The following is a 19549-nucleotide window of genomic DNA, read 5'->3' as shown; positions in this document are numbered from 1 at the left end:
CTCATCTAGATCACCAAATAACTCTCGGTAGCCGCACATGTGATTACTGGCTCCAGTATCTAGATACCATATATTTTCCTGTTTCTCGCCAAGTTCTTGTTGGACAAGAAATGCAGCTTCTTCTCTATCATCCTTCTCTGCATAGTTGGCTTGCTCACGTATCTCCAACGGAGCTTTCCTTCTGCATTCAGTGCTATAGTGCCCAAATTGATTGCAACTATAACATTGGATATTCCTCTTGTCACGGTTATTGTAACCGCCTCCTCTTCCTCTAGGAGTGAATGCTTGTTGTCTTTGGCCTCCTCTGGTGGTATTTCTGCCACCTCTTCCTCTGTAGCTTGTATTCCAAGAACCTCTTCCTTGGAATCTCTGGAATCCTCCTCTGGATTGTTGACTTCCTGCTTGAGTGGTATATCCACTTGTTGAAGTCTCCCCTTGCTCATATCTGTCCTTGAGAGACAGCTTTGCTTGTAAGGCATGCTCGATGGCCTTATCTCCATTTCGCTTTACAATCTTCTGCTCATGAGCTTGCAAAGAACTCATAAGCTCATCAACTGTCAACTTGTCCACTTCCTTGGACTCTTCAATAGCGACAACAACAAAATCAAATTTTGGATTTAGGGATCTCAAAATTTTCTCAGTAATTCGAGAATCGACGATGGCTTCTCCATTTCTCCTCATCTGATTGACTATCACCATAATCCTTGTGTGATAATCAGAAATAGATTCTGAGGACTTCATTTGCAATAACTCAAATTCACCTCGCAAAGATTGAAGACGAATCTTCTTGATTCTGTCAGCACCTTTGTACTTTTGTTGGAGAGCCTCCCATATGTCTTTTGATGTTTCAGCGGAAGCTATGATCTCGAATGTATCTTCATCAAGACCTTGGTAGATGATGGTCTTTGCTTTGTTGTCCTTCTTTCTGTTGACTTTCAGGGCTTGCTTCTGTGCCTCTTGTAAAGCATCTTCTTCTTCTTTGGACTCTGGTTCATCATAACCATAGTGTACAATCTCCAAACACTCTTGTGAACCAAGGAATGCCTTTAATCTGATGCACCAACTATCATAGTTGTCTTTGGTCAGCTTTGGGATGAGTGTTTGTGTACTTTCTGTAGTCATTTTGCTCTTTTAATGACTATATCTCCTTATGGGAGTTGAATTTGGCAAAACGGACACTGTAGATCGATCCGGAATGGTCGAAATAGTCGGGAACCGGTCTGACTTTGTCGAAATCGGGTCAGAAAATGGGTGAACCGGTCCAAAAACCAATTCTGGGCGTCGGGGGGTTCGCTGGGTTGAACCGGGAATATTCTGTGGAATATTCTATCGGCTCGGCTTCGGCTAATAGTGGCTCGGCTTAGCGGCTCGGCTTGGAAATGGAATATTCTCTGGAATATTCTTCGGCTCGGCTGGAGGCTTGGCTTGAGGCTTGGCTCGCCGCGGCTTAAACGGCTCAAATATGGCGCGCGTGTGGCTCAGTCGTCGTCTATCTCGGGGCGCGTGGTATGCGCGTGGGCAAACAATGTCGAATATTCAGGAGGCGCGTGTGGCTCACCCCGGTGTCCGATTGAGCTTATTTTTGCGGCAGTGAGTTCGTATGGATGAGCTCTACACGGTGGAATGATCAAAACTTGTTTTAGACAACTTTGAAAATTCGGCTATCCCAGAAAATACTTCTGTTTTCTGACGAACGGTGCTCTGATACCAATTGTTGGTGGGAGGAACCACTGGTGGTGGCTTTGAAACACTCAGAGGAGATAAAACACAAAGTTTTATTTCAAGAACACAAGCTTACAGGAGCAAAGATAAATACAACAAGCTTACCAATACACACCCTCTCTTTCTCTCTAGTGTTTCTCTCTATTCTCTCTACTCTCCCACACATAATAGCATAAGCTCAGCTTGCTATTTATACACGAATTCAAAACAAGAAAATTCAACCTTCAAGTGTGAAAGCGGCTGTGGACGGTGGTGTGAAGGCGGCTGGCGGCTGCGGCTGGTGGCTGGTCGGTGGCGGCTGGTCGGTGGCAGTTGGTGGTTGCCTTCCTTGACCATCTAGATTGAGTTTAATATTCAACAAATTCTAGCTCTCTCCTCATCCTTACTACACATCTCCCTATCTTGGAAAAGCAAAGATGTCATTCTCTTGTCCCAGTAAGCTTTCCTCAATGCTTCTGTTAGTTTCGTTACTTGGTTATCTAATAGGATCCTCAGAAGGTGGCAATTTCTTCCAAGATTTTGACATCACCTGGGGCGATCAACGTGCTAAGATTCTAAATGGTGGCCAACTTCTCACACTATCTCTTGACACTGCTTCTGGTTCTGGCTTCCAATCCAAGAATGAATACTTATTTGGCCGAATCGACATGCAAATCAAGCTACTACCAGGCAACTCGGCTGGTACTGTCACTACATACTATGTAAGTCTTGGTCCTTATCCTCCAATTGAATTTCTTCTCTGACTCATAAATTTGAGGTTTCTCATATTTTTCTTACTTGTGCAGCTATCGTCTCAGGGGCCGACACATGATGAGATCGACTTTGAGTTTTTGGAAAATGCAACTGGAGAGCCATATGTTCTCCATACCAATGTGTTCTCCCAGGGGAAAGGCGACAGAGAACAACAATTCTATCTCTGGTTTGATCCCAGTAAGGCTTTTCACACCTACTCCATTGTGTGGAACAAACAACTCATTATGTAAGTAAAACATGCTCTCAACTTTCAGTACTCCTGTATCACCATACAGTCCCGAATTCCTAATGCAAATTTGCAATTTGTTGCGTTTTCATTGCAGTTTCTTAGTGGACAACATCCCAATAAGAGTGTTCCAAAACCTGGAATCAATTGGTGTGGCATTCCCGAACAAGCAAGCCATGAGGATATATTCAAGTCTTTGGAATGCTGATGACTGGGCAACAAGAGGGGGGCTTGTAAAGACTGATTGGACACAAGCTCCTTTCATTGCTTCTTACAGAAATTTCAAAGCCAATGCTTGTGTTTGGTCACCTGGATCACCTTGTACCTCCACCTCTCCCAATTCTGTGCAAGACAACGCCTGGCAAGTTCAAGCACTTGATGCCCCGGGGCGCAACAGACTTCGATGGGTGCAGCAGAAGTGCATGATTTACAACTACTGCACTGACTTGAAACGGTTCCCTCAGGGTCTCCCACCTGAATGCAAGTGATCAAGATGCCGTTGAAGAAACTAGACATTAAGCATCCATTGGTTCATTTTTTAGCAAGTTTGTCCTAAATGATTAATTAGAACACGAAAATCTCTATTTTTTTCGTAGAATATAAATAATGTAATGTGAAATAACTCAATTTCTTAATTCATGTTAAGTTACTTTCTGTTCTACTTTCTTTACAAACCTTACAACCCATCTATATTACCTTGGCAATAAAAATTAAACATTCGATCAACACACCCCGGCCCAAATGAGCATTTCGATGAAATCTTTAGTGTACGTCAGACGTAATCATGTTAATTATTAAAGTTGGTCTAATACATGCCATATGAATTTCATCTTAAATGCCTTGAAACTCCATTCCGACTGCCAATCCTCTATCTTTTCAGTACTATGTTAGAAAAGAAAGGTTATTTTGTAAGAGCTGGGAAGTGCTTCTAGTAAGAAGACAGTTTTGTGTTTTCTCACTCACACTTACGATCACCTAACAAGAGATATTTATTATCTTGATCGATACATAATCTTCAATTAACACTCATACATCAAGTACATGAGTTGCTACATTCAAAATAAATTACAGGACCATATCAAGCACCGGTCAATCTCTATTGTTAGCAAAGACGTCCCTCGTAACCTTGAATTTCTTTGGCTTGCAATTACAGCAGCATATGGATCCTAAAATAGAAATATAAATTAGTCATCACATGATGAAAAACAAATCAACCCATTTTGAATTAGAGCTTCCTAAACAAAGGAGGGAAGATACCTCAGGTGTCTGTGTCTGTGTTACTAATAAAAATTATTTTTTAAATATTTTTTATTTTTTATTTTTTAATTTTTACATCAACATATTAAAATTATCTAAAAACATCAAATTAAATTTTTTAAAAAATAACAAAACAGTGATTCAATCCAACGCAAACCTAAATCCACTTTGACGGAAATGTCTATCTATTCTATGCAAACATTTTGGTTGAAGGTATTCATCTGGTTAAGTTGGATGAAGTTGCGGAAAGCAGGAAGCATGGTGGCTTGGGCATTCGAACGGCTAGACATCAAAATATTGCTCTGTTGGGTAAATTAAGTTGGCATGTCATTTCGGGCTCTAGTAGTTTATGGAGCTCGGTTTCGAAAAAGAAATACCTTGGCCCTAATGACTTCAGATACCATACTCCTCAATCCTCTTCTTACATTTGGAAATCTATTGATAATGGTTTCAATAAATTGAAAGATGGGTTTATTTGCTCGAACTTCCATACGCCCTTTCTGGTAACGTTGTGGTTCTAACGTCTCCTCAAGGTTATAAAAAAAAGCGAACAAAATTCAGATCAACCACTCTCCGAGAATTCAACCAAGAATGAGGCCATCGTTTTTCTTCTTCGTCTTGAAATCCTAGTCAGGGTGGTCCGAGTAAATACGCATTCCATGTAAGCCCGGCCTACATAATCTGTCGATTGCGTCGAAACCCTTTTGGTGTAGCTTTCGGGCTTTGGCCCAATTCAATAAACAAAAACAAGAAATTACCTAAAAAGGAAGCAAAGCGAATGATTGGGCAAGATTAGTGGGTGAATTAAAGCTGTCCTTTTGTAACATCCGACAAATTTATGGATTAATTTTTTAAAATTTAAAACTCAAATCACCTCAAGTTTTGAATGGAATTAACTGATTAGCGGTTACAGTTTTTTTTTAGTTAAAAACATTTTATTTTTTATATTAATATATTAAAATTATCTAAAATTATTAGAAAAAATTAATTTAAAAAAAATCAATTTTTTAAAAAAACATTACTGCATAAAGAAACACATTTTAAATTAGGCTTATACAATTTAACAACTATTTGTCCCAGTTAACTTTTACTTTTACTGAAAGTATAAGTATGAATGAAGTTATTTTTTCACAGTATTTTTTTTATGAAAATATATTAAAATAATATTTTTTTATTTTTTAAAATTTATTTTTAATATTAACACATCAAATAATCTAAAAATAAAATCAAAAAAATTTAAAATCAAAAAAATAAATTTAATAAAAAATCGGCTGAACAGAGCTTCAATCATGGCCTTAATTTGGCTCGGCAGCTCAAACGGAGCTACTTAAAAAAACTAACCGCCTTTCCAATTTCCAAAAGTTGCCAGATGTCAACCGTTTCAGTTCTTAGCTCTCCAATCAACGCAACGCAAAACCAGCTACCATTCTATTCTCTACCTCTTCCACTACTTAAATAAACACAGCAACCGGTCAAAGACTCTTGAGTCTAAAATTTGTCATTTCCCATCCTCCTCCTCCTACCATTCTACGTCAAGGTACTCATCTTCCCTTTTCTATCATTTCAGGTTTTCCTTTTCTGTGGTCTAAACTTTTTCTTAATTTGTTGTTTTCTTTCACTGATATTTTAGAAACCATCATATTGTTTGACTTGTTTCCATCGGTTCTTATTTTCCTTCTTATTTTGTGTTGAAATTATTGACCTGGAATCCCATTTAAATAAATAATTTGTGGTCTTTACTGAAATCCATAACTATTGTGTTCAATGTACATGTCCTTCCGACAGGAGGAAAAGAAAGAGACGCATTCTTTTTGTCTGTTAAATCACTAGTTTTTAACCAAAATGGAGGCGGCTTCAAATGGGAAGATCGAGGAACGACAGGAAGTTATTGAGGAAGTTGAGGTTGTCGGTTCCGGGGCTAAGCTGGCGAGAGAAGTTGTTATTGATAGTACTTCTGAGCTAATGAAAGAAAGTCTTGATGAGAGCATTTCGAGTTTGGATGGCAGCAATGGTTCAAAGGAAGAGGCAGAAGCTAAAGAGAAAAATGCTCAAGTGGGGGAAGCAGCGACACTAGAAGTGGTGGAGAAAGAGGTGGTTGATACAGCTGTTGGATCAACCGAGTTTGTTGTATCTGTGGTGGAAAAATTGACTGAAACTATAGAAGCATCAGTGGAGAAATTGGAAAATTCTGATGTGGTTGAAGAAGAAGTGAAAGAAACCAAAGAGAAGGTTTCTGATGTGGTTGATGTTGTATCTGTGTCTTTGAATGAGACTGATGTGATTCCTCCAGCTGTCACAGATCAGACTGATGGGGAATTACCTGAGGTGGTATTGAATGCAACAGATGGGTCGTTTCCTGCTGTAACAGAAGTAGTGTCTGAAAAAGTTGAGGAGAAAGTGTTGCAATCTTATGAAGAAAGCAATGCCGCTCCTCCAGCTTTGACCGATGCAGAGTCAAAGGGTAACGAGGAAGTGAAGCAGGCTGCTTTGGAGGAAAATATTGGGGGATCATCGATTAATGTTGACAGGGAAACTGTGGAAAATGTCGAATCTACTACTTTAGTTGGAAGCAGTGATGCTTTTTTTCCTGAAACCACAGGAACTCCGGTCAGTAACTTTATTGGGATTCAATGTTGAAAGTTTGATTAATCGTCCTGATCTTTAGTATTTTTCACTAATTGGTACTCGTGTTCTGTTTTGAATTTCTTCACAGCCTATTATATCCCTTCGACAGCGTAGCCTGCGCCCATCTTGGAAGAGCTGCTGTGGCCTTTTTGAAGCTCTGCGGCCCTCCGATAGATAACTTAAGGTGACCACACTCTTTGAGCAAAAAACTCCCTTCATTGGTTTTCCGCTTTTAGTATATTGAAAAGTTAGTCAATCATTTCTTTTGTGTCTAGTATGGGTTTGATAATGTTGACTGTGGAATGTGAATGGTTTCTAGTAATTATCTTGTTTGCATTTAGACACGCGGCTAAAAACTTTGATGCTTGCAGTTCAGTCAGAAACTTATTCTGATTATCTGGGATTTTGTATGAACTGAAACCACTATGCATTTACTAAAATGTTCGTATTTCCTTATGTTATAAGCTTGTGAATTGATAGACCAACGTTTATCTTCGACACTTAAAGCTGAACATCTGGCGGAGATTTCCAACCTAGAAGTCGTTTATTGGAAAATGTTGTCACTTAATATGTGTATTTCATCACACCAAGACAAACTTGTCCGATAATCAATGATGTATTGGTCATTTATGCTTTTACTGAACTTACGATCTTGAATGAAATTGATCGCCTGAAGTGTAGTATATACAATATCGCCTGAAGTTTGAAAATTGGCCTTAAATGGAACCGGATACAGAGTGAAAAAAACAGGTCCATGTGGTCAACATCAAATATAAGGTGGAATCTTGCATTCGCTTTTTCAGGAAAACTCACAAACTCTATTAGTTTTATGCTGATAAAGACTGAAGTTCCAATAATACATTTTCCTGCAACAAAAGAATCCCTCTAGCGAAGTGTTTCTGTGGCATTATTTTTTCTCTCTTCAAGAAGCTTTCCTGAACATTAGTTTCCTGTTGGTCAGATATATGTCTTTGATTGGTGTAGAACTTTTGTTACTGCTAGATTTAGGACGCTCTTGGTTAGACTGCATCGATCAGATGATTGTGGAAACTCTTTGCCATGTGCTTGGGGCTTTTGCTCCTTTATGTTACCATGTTTGGATTTTCTGAAACAGTATCATGAAAAGGAAATATTAGAGGGGGGTCATTTGAACTCGTTTGCGCGCAAAAGAACTTCAGGGCCCATGGCAGGAAATGATGACCAAGTTTTTTGCACGCGCTGTGTTAATAGGATCTTGTGATCCTATTAGCACAGAAAAGAATTTCAGGGTCCATGTCAGGAGAAATAATGTCTAGAATCTTGTTTGAACCTGTCAGTTATGTGATCCCAGAACTTTTGTTCCACTAGAAGTTGGCTAGATTTGGGCTGTCAGTGTGTCTGGACTTTGGATCATAGTGTGATGGTCGTTTTATTGGGAATTGTTTAGTCCATTGGCTTTTGGTTAATTGGATGGCTTGATTAGAGTCTAGCCAAGACTCTGTCCTGTCAAGAGTCAGGACCTACCTGCTTTTTGTTGTTTACTTTTGTGACCTGATCTGGTTTGTTTTAACCTCACTCCCTTCGGCGAATCTCTGAGCTTGATGAAGTTATTATCCTGATATAAATATAAAAGAGCTGTTTTATTATAGGCAGGTAGTTCAATGACACTTCCATTTTCCTAAATTTATAGTCAGATAATTAAGTGGAAAGTTATCTATTAATTACTCGTTGATGTGATGCATAGCAAACACCAATCATGAAGTTTGTATTTGGACATGAAGTGCTCATTCTCAACAAATTATTTTCTTTCTGTGTTGCAGATGAAGAACATCATCAGAGAACTTCTGTCAAGAAAAGGCAACAAATTTTATAATTTGTGCAGTGGTTTCTTTCTTGTGTCGCGAGTAGATGAAAACTTGGCAGCTGGCCTCCAGCTCATTGGCAATTGTGTGGTGTGTTTAGCGCCGTCGTCATTTTATTATATTTCTTGTTCTTTAAGGTTTTCTGATTGCACTCGAGTGATTTGTACTTTTGAGTTTGATGGCAAGAATTTTCTTACTTCCGAGTGTTTATAAAATATGATTTATTCGATGGGAAAGAGGTAAATTGAATGATTGATGAAGTGTTTATTCTTACTGTCTTTACATTCGAAACTTCCAGCTGCAGGAAAACAAAGCCGTTGGAGCACCGCTGCCTGTAGAGAAAGCGGTGCCGCTCCAGCTCAGTCAGTACTTCTCAGAAAACTGGTTGCCTACTTTTTTTTTTTATCAGGTGTTTGTAAGCGCATTCGGTAACTATATTATGAAGAATTAATTAATCAGTGAATACTGTAGATTTCATGATCAGCAAAATTAAATTCCTTTGGAATTAGGGTGTTTTTGAAGAAATAGAGTAGGAATAATTTTTCAAAATACCAGGGTGTTTGGAATTACAATAGCAATTATTTTTCAAATTGATTTTAAAAAAAAATACATTAAAATAATTTTTTATTTTCAAAAATTATTTTTAATATCATATTAAAAATTGAACAAAAAATAAATGAATTGACCAACCTCCACTCTAAGAACACGAACTGCTTCCGAGTTTTCAATGAACCTTCATGACTCTTCACAGCATTAACAAAAAAAAAAAGATCTCCAGCACACTGCATCATTGTTTCTTATGAACAAGAGTCCAATTTGGATGGAATCAACATTAATTACAGACAGGAATGTTCGATTGAGAAAATTCTATGACTTTGAAGACCAAGTAGACAAAACAAAACAAAATAGTGAATTTTTCCAACAGAAAAACAAAGAGAACAAACAACATAGGCGGCGGGAAACAACACGTGATCCCATTGCCAATGTGGAGCCAAGTTTTTCACAATGCAAAACTGCAAAACGTGTCAATGCAGGAGTTTCCATCCGTTAAATGCATTCAAACCAGCTCATGAGATACCAAATATTCAGAATAGTTGCGTGAATTTCAACACCAAAGATGTCCTTACTCGGTAAGGAGTGGGAAACGAGCAAGATTCAACAACACTTATCTTAAGCCCAGCATCATTGTGCTCACTGGGCAAATAGATGGTGAATTTCTACACATAACTAATGCACCATTCATTTACTGGTCTACACTGCATACTTTTGTTAGTTCCTTGGTGGGAACCATGATAGTGTTGCAGTGAAACACGCTAGAGGAAATGCAAGGTTCCTCCCTCACTGAACATAACAAAAAAGCCACGTCCAGAAGATAAGAGTCGCTTTTGGTTAGTGGGAATTCTACGGAATTATCATATGACCTAATTATCAGAAGGCATCAACCAAAAAGGATGGCTATGAAGCAGGGAGACGAGCAGAGTACTGAATATCACATGGGTGTATGCCTTGCAAAACCAACAACCCATAGGGTTCAATAAAAATAAAAATTGACACAAAGAAACAGCAAATAGCAACCACGGTTAAGCAAAAAACATCATTCCAAATCCGGAGATCATAGTCAATCTAAATGCGGGTGTTCCAAATCTGGAGATCATAATAAATCTTAAAGCAGGCATTCCTAGAAGTTGGGAATTCAGACACTGGCAACCATACAATGATTGTACATGGAATCAGAGTTAACAGACACAAGGGAGCAACAAGCATAAACAATCAAGTCACTGCTTCAGAGGTACTATAACGAGCAATTGAACTCACATGTGTTCACTAGAGGAACTCTTAAAAACTAAGAAAAAATACAAGTTGTTCAAGAGTGTACAAGACTTTTCACAAAAAAAGGCTTCAAATAACATGATCTTCCAATCACATTGGCCATTCAATAGCACAAAAAAAGTAACATGAAAAAATGGAAAGATAAAGGAGAATGTTACATGGGTGCAGTATACCTTACTTAAGTTCAAAATTGAAGGGTAAACAAGCAATCACTAAAGAGCAATCTCAATCATGTCTAATATCTTCGATTAGACATCATTTTTAATTAGTAAATCCTCTATAATATGTCAAATAACTCAGCATTATTAACAACATTTGAAAGCAAACATTTGAACTTCAAAACATGCCAGATATTAATATAATCAAAATCCATGATAAGGCTAAAAAAACAAAGCCAAGCAAAAAGATATCCATCCAACAAAACTGAAACATTTCTTTTGGTGATCAACGACCCTAACCTCCGAATCACCGCCGCCTCCAATAGCAAACATAAACCACAGCAGCTGCAACAGCAACAGCACCCACTGACCCTATGGCCACCACGGGTGACTGCACCTTAAACCCCTTCTCCCTACTATCAATCTCGATCCCATTAATAACCTCCCTAGCCCTCTCCTTCAATCCACCAATCACTTTTTCCGCCTCTTTGGCCTCCTTTTGTAACCCCACCATCTTCCCTTCCATTTCCTTTACCTTCTCTTCCGACTCCCTCAACTTCTTCTCCAACCTCTCCTTCTCCACCACTAGACTCTCCAACTCCTTAATTCTCTTTTTACAGTCAATAATCTCTTTATCTTTCTCAGTCACTTTTTCTCTCATATCCTCCTCAAGCCTCACTTTCTTACTCTTCTCCTCAATCTCCTTGACCTCCAAAACACCAATTTTTCTCTCCAGTTCCCTCACTTTCTTCTCCGCCTCCGATTTCTCCTTCTTCACCTCTTCAATTTTCACTTCCTTCTCACTCACCTCCCTCTTCAACTCAGCAACCTCCTTATTCGCCTCATCTCCTTCACTCATCGCCGAAATCAAGTCATGTTGAAGCCTAGAAACATTTGTTTCCAGCTCTGCAGCTCTCCCCGCTATTGATTCAAGCGCTCTCTGGGTCTCCTCCGATTGCTCAACTTCCCTCTCCAACTCCGCAACCCTCAGCTTCAGACTTGACTCCTCTGATTTCATCGATTCAAACTTGGCCCTCAGTTTTTCGACCTGACATTTGATTTCTTCGTTTTCATCGGCTAGTGACTTCTTCTCGGTCTCCAAAGACGCAATCTTTTGCTTAAGCTCTGTCTCCCTTTCGCCTTGATCAAGATCGTAGAAATTATCTACAGCCACCTGATTCTCTTCGACACCGTTGGTCATTCCCATCTCATCTGCCATTGCTTAACCCTAAAATAACACAAATATCAACAATTAAATAAAAAACAAAATCAGAGAGGAAAAGTTATATACTGTTGCAATTTTAACTACACATTCATACAGAAATAGAGATGAAAGCACTGTTTGGTTGCCGAGAAAGGGTTGAATTGAATGTTAATTACTCTAAAATTTTGAGATTCTAAAACTAAATCAGAGAATTTTTTATTAGTTTGAAGGAATAGCAGGAAATCGGAGAGAATTTTCTTACAAAATTATTATTATTTCTTGAAAGTTACAGAAAATGGATTTTTTCAAGGAGAGTGAGGGATGGGGCAAGGAAAAAAAATAGAAGAAGAAGACCTTTACTTTTGAAATCTAAAAATGGGAAAAAATCGATTCGCACATTAGGGTTTCTGTTGTTCCGATTCCTTCTCGTCTTTTTATTTTTTTAATCACGGTCTGCGAGCAATGGACGGCTGAGGATGGTTGTGAGGAGCAAGTGATTAAAGGTATTGGGCCCACCTCATGATTGGGTCATTTGGACCGTTGAACCTGACATTTTCCAGTTCTGCTGGAAACATAATAGGTTGGACGGGTTTAGACGGACCGGCCCATTACGACCCCATCTGACCATATCCAATAGGGTTTTGAGGGTTTGTGGTAATTTTCCTCTCCATAAACCTTAATTTTAGGAAACTAAAATGCTTATTTCAACTGGGAGTTCTTATTAACCACTTTGTGTGTGATTTCTTGTATTTTCAAAGATTTCAAAAGATTCTAAATTATATATTAATGGATTTAAAATATATATTAAAAATATATTTATTTCCATATAGATAATTAACTAGATGATTATTCATGCTTTGTTGTGGGTTAGATAAATTTTTTTAATGTAAATAATATCTAGGTTGTTACTAGTGTGTTTTCAAGGAGAAAACAATTTAAACCATATATGGATGGTCAATCCAGTCAACTTGATATATCTAAAAATAACTTAAATAACCGGTAAAAACATAATTCGACTAAAAAATTTTCAAGACGACATTGTTTTAAAAACATATTATGACAGACATAATTAACCAACCCATATCAAATTGTGTTAACCTATTAAATTCATGACTAGAATCATGAGATCAGGATAACTCATATAAAGTAAATTAAAATAAATTATGAAATTCAATTCTCAATCAATCTAATGCTGAATGATGAAATTAAAAAACAAAACAGAAAACAAACAACTTGAATCAATCCAAGTTAACCAATTACAGTCGCAACTTGGGTCATATGATTGAGATAACTTCATAAAAAATAATTTGAAATAAATTATGCAACTCAATTCTTAATCAATCAAGTGTTGAAGGATGAAATTAAAAAAAAAACGATAAAAAAAGAAGATAAAAAGATGACATGATGCAACCTGGGTTAGCCTAGAGTTTTTATACTCGTACTGGTGGTCGACTCGACCCAAGGCCCAAGTTTTGAGTTTTGACCACGTCGCGTGGGTCATTTCTGATTTTGTTAAAAAATCAAATCAACATCGTTTTAATAAAAAAAAAGTTAACGGGTTGCAACCGGGTTTTTGACAGAGTCGCAGGGTCAACTGTGACTCGGTTTTTGACTTCCTCTATTTTTTCTTAAACCGAACCCGGTTCCAGCCCCGGGTCAGCCAGATACCGAGGCGACATGCCGAGCCGGGCCGAGTTTCAAACTATAGGTTAACTTACTAAACTCATGTCTTGGTAATAAGACAGTGATAACCTCGTAGAAAAAAATATATGAAAATTATTCTCAAATCAACCAAATATTAAATGATGAAATTGAAAAAAAAAATTAACTAAAAAAAGATTAAAAAAATCAAGATAATCTATTATATTCCCAACCTAAGTCATAAGATGAGGACAAACAAACTAAATATTGAAGGATAAAATTAAAAAAAGATAAAATAAAAACAACTCGAGTTAACATGTCTGACCCGTGATCTAAGTAATGAAACTGAAAAAACCTTATAAAAAGCAACGTGAAAAAAAAAATATAATTTCAAACCAATGAAATATTGATTGATAAAATTTAAAAAAAATATAAAAAAACTCAAGTTAACTCCTCCGCATATATGATGAGATCGAGATAATTAAATCTAATATTAGAAAAAAGTTAAAGAAAAAAAAAAGCATTATTGAAGTGAAAATTAAGTGCTTTGAGATGAGAGTAACAATGAATTAACTCCTTCTCCTCCATTAGTTTATGTTAGTTATAGATTCTTCATGCTTCAAGTAAACAAGATCAGATAAGAACTCTTCGATTAGATCCGATTTTGTGTGCTCGTAAAATTAAATGCCAGAGATTTAATTATGCCTGCATGTGCTGAAATGCTGGTTAGCATATGATAATCACCAACGTTTAGAGTTAACTAAGAAGATTAATTTAAAGTTGAAGGTTGGAGGTTTCAATTGAAAACATAATTGCCATTCATGTTTTTTATTTAGAGAAGCAATTGTTACTTGCAAGTTTAAATTAAAATACGACCACCATTAATATTTTTTTACTAAAATGTGCTATTTTACTTTTAAAAAAAATACCCTAAAATATTTTATGAAAACTTTTGGCAGGAGTAATAGAATGGAAAAATACTCAAAAAAGGTCAAAATTGCATGACGATGCATGTGATGGCCAGGACGGTGGTGCATTTTAGGCTTTTTAGCCCCAGAGGAACAACTACACCAGCCAGCAAAACCCATCACCTAATATCAAGTATTTATTATGCATTTTGCGCCCCATCACTCTCACACGCACCACTGGACAACCATTATTTATAGCGAAATCCTCCATACTCCGAAGCTTCTCTAAACTCTAGACGCAGGAACATATCCATTTCTCAAGCCCAAGTAGACACTCAAATATGCAAGTATCAACTGCATATCTCTTTCTTTTCTTTTCTTTTCAACTGGCCTTCCAATAAGTTTATTTACCTATCAATCATTAGCGCCATATCCCATATTCTGGTTATTTGTATCATATCAGATCAATTTCTTGGTGAATTCGAAAGAGAGACGAGAGCGATTAAAAGAGTGATTGCCACATGAGTGACGTAACAACTTATGAATCATACCTTCTTGTTTTTTTTTTTTATTATTATTGTATGATTTCTGAAGGATCTCTAGGTAACTGAATGCTAGCTTCAAGTTGAATTAGCTTGTGGAGGATGTCGTTATCTGCTGACCAGCTAGCGTCGGAACCCCTGGCATATCGTGACAAGCTAGCTAGGCAGCCTCCTTCACTGATATATTATCAGCTCAACCAGACATGTATGATTTTATCGATTTCCATGAAAGTTTTAGCATGAGACCGTGTCCCCCTTTCTCCACCCATAGTGGACTAGATTTTGAATTGCAAATACGTACAGTTTCATTATTATTACATAGAATGCTGGGTTTTCATCGACTCTCTAGCTAATATATATCAAATAAATAATGGTGCAAGAGCAAAGAGCGCGGATTGTTCCTTTAGAACCCATCCTGTTTCCCCTAAAGTTGGCAGCAAAGAGAAAATGTGGATGGAGTAGTCGTGCAACACATCAGATATTAATTAGGTTTTCTTATTAGCAAGGCATGATTTTAATTATTTCGGGCCAACATTAACTATTGTTTTCAACCTCTGTGTTAATTGAAATCAATGTCTCAAAATTAATTACGATTTGAAGCAAAAAGGAGAAGATCAATGCAACAAAATAGCAGCATGTAATCGTTTGTTGGATCTATCTAGCTGTGGTAAAACGAAGAAGGAGAGCTCCAATTAAAGGCAGATCATAACTTGGCAAATAATTAAAACTCTCTACGAAATGTAATGTTTAAAAAATCCCAGCAACCATATGTAGGAAATCATTCTCACTCGTTAACTACTAATTTCTAAGAATATCAGCAAAAGGAGGAGGGAAAAAAAAGGGAAATCTTGCTCCCATCTTTAAGATAGAAATAAAATAAATGAACAAAAGGTTAAAAAAATTATGTGAAAAAAGAGAGAGACATGAACGGACCCTCAAAAGTGATACAAGATGGGAGTCCATGCTTAATTAACCTCCAGACTTCCTCTTTTCCTTTTCTAGACCTTCAAGAAAACCAGCAAGAACTCTCATGGCTTTGATTTGACACTGCAAAGCCATTATATAATCAGCAGTCTCTTCAAACAACTTGTCTACCCCAAACGACTCGCCCCCTGGGATAATCATTTGCAATGCCGCAATCTTTCTATCTACTTCTGCCTTCTCATCATCTTCACCTGCACCCACCGTCGACGCTTGATCCTTTTCTTGAACCTTTAACATCTCCTCTCTCTTTCTTCTGCTTCTCTTGTGAACATTCTCTGCTCTCCTGCTCCTTTTCAAACTAACTAAAGATTCATGCTTTGCCATCTCAGATTTCTCGTGGGTGGTTTTCCTTTCTTTTCTTTTATGAAATGTGGGTATCATTGCTTGGTTTAAGTTATCCTCCATGGATGCAATATATCCTGTAAAGAGAAACAAGGAAAGAAACGGAGGATCGAGGAGAGAAACTAAAGAGAGAGAGGGAAAGGAAAGAAGCTGGGCTGTGTTATGTGTTTACGAGCCTTGTGAGCTAGCGGTGTTGCGGTATGTATGGAGGAGAGGGTGTTGAATTATTGTTGAGTTCGAGAAATGTCAATGCCAACGAAGATGGGCCCATCTCTATTCGGCTTCCCAATTCCTAGTTTTGGACTCTAGTGGAAGGTGCGATATACACTCGCAAATGGCGCGTGTTCATGTCGAGCCAAGAGAGCCGACATGTGACCTATCCTGTGGAGGTATTGTCACCGCACACAAAAAACTGTGCTGGACCCGACGCATGGAGAAAATTACATCAAGTAAATTAGTTTAATAGAAACATAAATAGGACACAAATACATCCATAAAATCATTACATAGGGTTCCATATTGATTTTTAACTCTTGTCTCCTGTTTTTATTTATCAAGCATCTTTCTTAACTTTTAAATATTGCTTGAATTAAATTATTTAACAGGTGATTTAGTGGTAAAAAATTTAAAATTAAAAAGTTTATTTTTTTTATAGTTTTAAATTCGAGCTATATGATAACTAATATAATGGCCACTGGAAACTTAAATAGTTATTAATTTTAGGATCCGTGGAATTAAATCGAGGTACGCACAAGCTGATCCGGATACCAACATTAATAATAATAAAAATATTGCTTGAATTAACGTGTTTAGTTTTGAAAAAATATTTAAATCTCTTAACAATTTTTCAAAAATAATACAAGAAACTAACCCATTTACCAAGTGAACTTAACAGTATTGAATTGTCTACAGCTCAATCTTATTCACGTCCACAATGAAGCCAGCAGTGCAGTTCTGTCCTCTCTGTCTTCTCCACATCAGCAGCTTCAACAATGAATACAGCAGTGCAAATCTCCAGCAAGTAACAGTCACAAGCAATCCTGCAATCTTTAGTTAACTTCTTCAGCAAGCAACAGTGAAGAAGTTAGAGTTTGTTAAAGCTGTTAGAGTTAGTTAAAGCTGTTATAGGAGTCTGTTATTCTGTTAATTAACCGTTGCTTATTCTGTTTATTCTGTTTCCATACTAGTCTATATAAACAATGTAATAGACAATGGTTAGATAGTTAAGTAAAAAGAGAGAAATTCAGTTCATTATCTCCATTTCAATATGGTATCAGAGCATTTTCTTTGAAGTTTTCTTTCTGCATCTTCATCCTCTTCATCAGTTCTTTCTTTCTCTTTAACAATGGCTGTCAATCCCAACCCTACATCAGAGATGGATTCTTCCAATCCTTTCTTCTTGCATCATGGTGACAGTCCTGGAGCCATGATCGTCTCAAAGCCACTCAATGGTGAAAACTATAATTCATGGAAAAGGGCGATGATGATGGCTTTATCAGCCAAGAACAAACTCAGTTTTGTTAATGGCACTTTGCCTAAGCCATCCAATCTTTATGATCCTCAAGGCTTGGCATGGACTCGTTGCAATAACATGGTCCTCTTATGGTTGCTCAACTCTGTTTCAACAGAGATTGCTAATAGCATCATTTACATTGATGATGCATCTGAAATATGGAATGACCTACAGGATCGGTTTTCTCAGCACAATGGACCACGAATTTTTCAGCTCCAGAAATCTATTTCATGTTTGTCACAAGAAAACAATTCTGTGAGCTCATACTTTACTGCTATGAAAGGATTATGGGATGAGTTAGGAAATCACCAGCCAATCCCTACTTGCACATGTGGAGCTTTGAAAACTATTCTGTCTTACCATCATCAACAACAAGTTTATCAGTTCCTAATGGGATTGAATGAAAGTTATTCACAGGTTCGAGGTCAAATTTTGTTGATTGATCCACTGCCTTCAATCAATAAAGTTTTCTCACTTGTCATCCAAGAAGAGAGGCAACGTATGATTTCTTCATCAAGCCTCTCATTCAATCAGAATACGACTGCTTTGTTTACAAAGACTGTGTCTCCAACTCGTTTTGCCGGTAACAAATCCTTTCATATTCGAAAAGATCGGCCTATATGCTCTCATTGTGGTATTTCTGGTCACACTGTGGAGAAATGTTACAGAATTCATGGTTTTCCACCTGGTTACAAGTTCAACAGAGGAAAGAATGCACCTCCTAGTGTTAATCAAGTTTCTGGCTGCAATACCCCTCAGCTTCCTATTACTTATGAACAATGTCAGCAGCTTATTAACATGTTCAAACCGTCCATCTCAGAGCATGACTCGTCTGTCAACCAAGTTTCCTCATTTGCAACTAAAGAATCAGAAGTCTCCATGCCAGGTGATAATATGACAAGTGCAGGTGATTCTTCACTCACAAATGATATGCAACTTTATGCTCTAGATTCAAAACATTCTGTTTTTGCATCTTCCTTGTCTTTAACTCAACAGTCTTCACTCACAAATTCTACCAAAACTTCTTGGATCATTGATACTGGTGCTACAGACCACATGATCTGTTCCATGTCATTTTTTACAAGTATTACTTCTGCTGTTTCCAAATCCGTAAGATTACCCAATGGACAATATGCTTCAGTTACTCACATTGGCACAATTAAGATCTCAGAATCTTTTGTTCTCACTGATGTACTTTGTATTCCTTCTTTTTCATTCAACTTAATATCTGTTAGCAAACTAATCAAAAATCTACAATGTTGTGTCATCTTCTTATCAAAGTTCTGTTTTGTTCAGCACCTTACAAGCTGGAAAACGATTGGTGTGGGTAAAGAAGCTGGAGGTTTATATCATTTGCTGCAAAATCCAGTTTCTGTTTTACCTAAGAATTTTGTTTCTGTCAATTCTGCAAAATTTGTGTCCAATCATGTTGTCACTGATTTAGCCTCTGCTAGTTTCTCTGTAAACTTTGTCAATAAAAGCTTATGGCATTATAGATTAGGACATCCTTCAGACTTGCCTTTGAGATTACTTTCTCATGTAATTCCTCAAGTTCTACATGAATCAAATAAGAATTGCAGCATCTGTCCATTGGCCAAACAACATCGTTTATCTTTTCCCCATAGTTCATCCATTTCCCCACAACCTTTTGATTTAATTCATTGTGATATTTGGGGTCCCTTTTCTACAAAATCTCTTACTGGTTCATCATATTTTCTGACCATTGTTGATGATCATACCAGATTTATATGGATTCACCTTTTAGAAAATAAATCTCAAACCAGAACTCACATTCAAGCTTTCTTCAATCTGGTTGAGACACAATTCAATGCTAAAATCAAGTGCTTACGGTCAGATAATGGAGCTGAGTTCAACATGAGCCATTTCTATGAATCAAAGGGTGTTGTCCATCAACTAAGCTGCGTTGAAACACCACAACAAAACTCCACTGTTGAACGTAAACACCAGCATATTTTGAATGTGGCTAGATCCATTCGTTTTCA

The 19549-nt window shown here is 37.3% G+C and overlaps 4 protein-coding genes across 8 annotated transcripts; 2 read left to right on the top strand and 2 right to left on the bottom strand.

Annotated features, from left to right (window-relative positions):
• The first annotated feature begins 2089 nt into the window (after positions 1-2089).
• Positions 2090-3248, top strand: LOC133690656 (xyloglucan endotransglucosylase protein 1-like). Its single transcript, XM_062110903.1, has 3 exons — positions 2090-2423; positions 2508-2701; positions 2799-3248. Exons 1-3 carry the CDS (start codon positions 2139-2141, stop codon positions 3187-3189), a joined length of 870 nt encoding a protein of 289 aa, XP_061966887.1. The 5' UTR covers positions 2090-2138; the 3' UTR covers positions 3190-3248.
• Positions 3249-5327: 2079 nt separating this feature from the next.
• On the top strand, positions 5328-8660 carry LOC133690653 (uncharacterized). The gene is made up of 4 exons (XM_062110900.1): positions 5328-5495; positions 5744-6565; positions 6672-6767; positions 8383-8660. Exons 2-3 carry the CDS (start codon positions 5801-5803, stop codon positions 6759-6761), a joined length of 855 nt encoding a protein of 284 aa, XP_061966884.1. The 5' UTR covers positions 5328-5495; positions 5744-5800; the 3' UTR covers positions 6762-6767; positions 8383-8660.
• A 1922-nt stretch (positions 8661-10582) lies between these two features.
• LOC133692656 (peroxisomal and mitochondrial division factor 2-like) lies at positions 10583-12093 on the bottom strand. Of its 5 annotated transcripts, none has more exons than XM_062113753.1 (2): positions 11971-12093; positions 10583-11640 (listed from the first exon to the last, which is right to left on the bottom strand). In XM_062113753.1, the coding sequence occupies exon 2, from the start codon at positions 11629-11631 to the stop codon at positions 10720-10722; it is 912 nt and encodes a 303-aa protein (XP_061969737.1). In that variant the 5' UTR covers positions 11632-11640; positions 11971-12093; the 3' UTR covers positions 10583-10719. The 5 variants fall into 5 exon arrangements, with proteins under 5 accessions (XP_061969737.1, XP_061969738.1, XP_061969740.1 ...); XM_062113754.1 differs by having other exon boundaries at positions 11977-12093; XM_062113756.1 differs by having other exon boundaries at positions 12014-12092.
• Positions 12094-15539: 3446 nt separating this feature from the next.
• Positions 15540-16244, bottom strand: LOC133691654 (transcription factor PAR1-like). Its single transcript, XM_062112255.1, has one exon. It carries the CDS (start codon positions 16094-16096, stop codon positions 15677-15679), a length of 420 nt encoding a protein of 139 aa, XP_061968239.1. The 5' UTR covers positions 16097-16244; the 3' UTR covers positions 15540-15676.
• Positions 16245-19549: the final 3305 nt, after the last annotated feature.

Source organism: Populus nigra, chromosome 4 (genome assembly GCF_951802175.1).
Source record: "Populus nigra chromosome 4, ddPopNigr1.1, whole genome shotgun sequence".
In the NCBI taxonomy this organism is placed as follows: Eukaryota; Viridiplantae; Streptophyta; class Magnoliopsida; order Malpighiales; family Salicaceae; genus Populus; species Populus nigra.
Note: the sequence above shows the minus strand (reverse complement) of the source record. Positions and strands in the feature narration are given on the sequence as shown.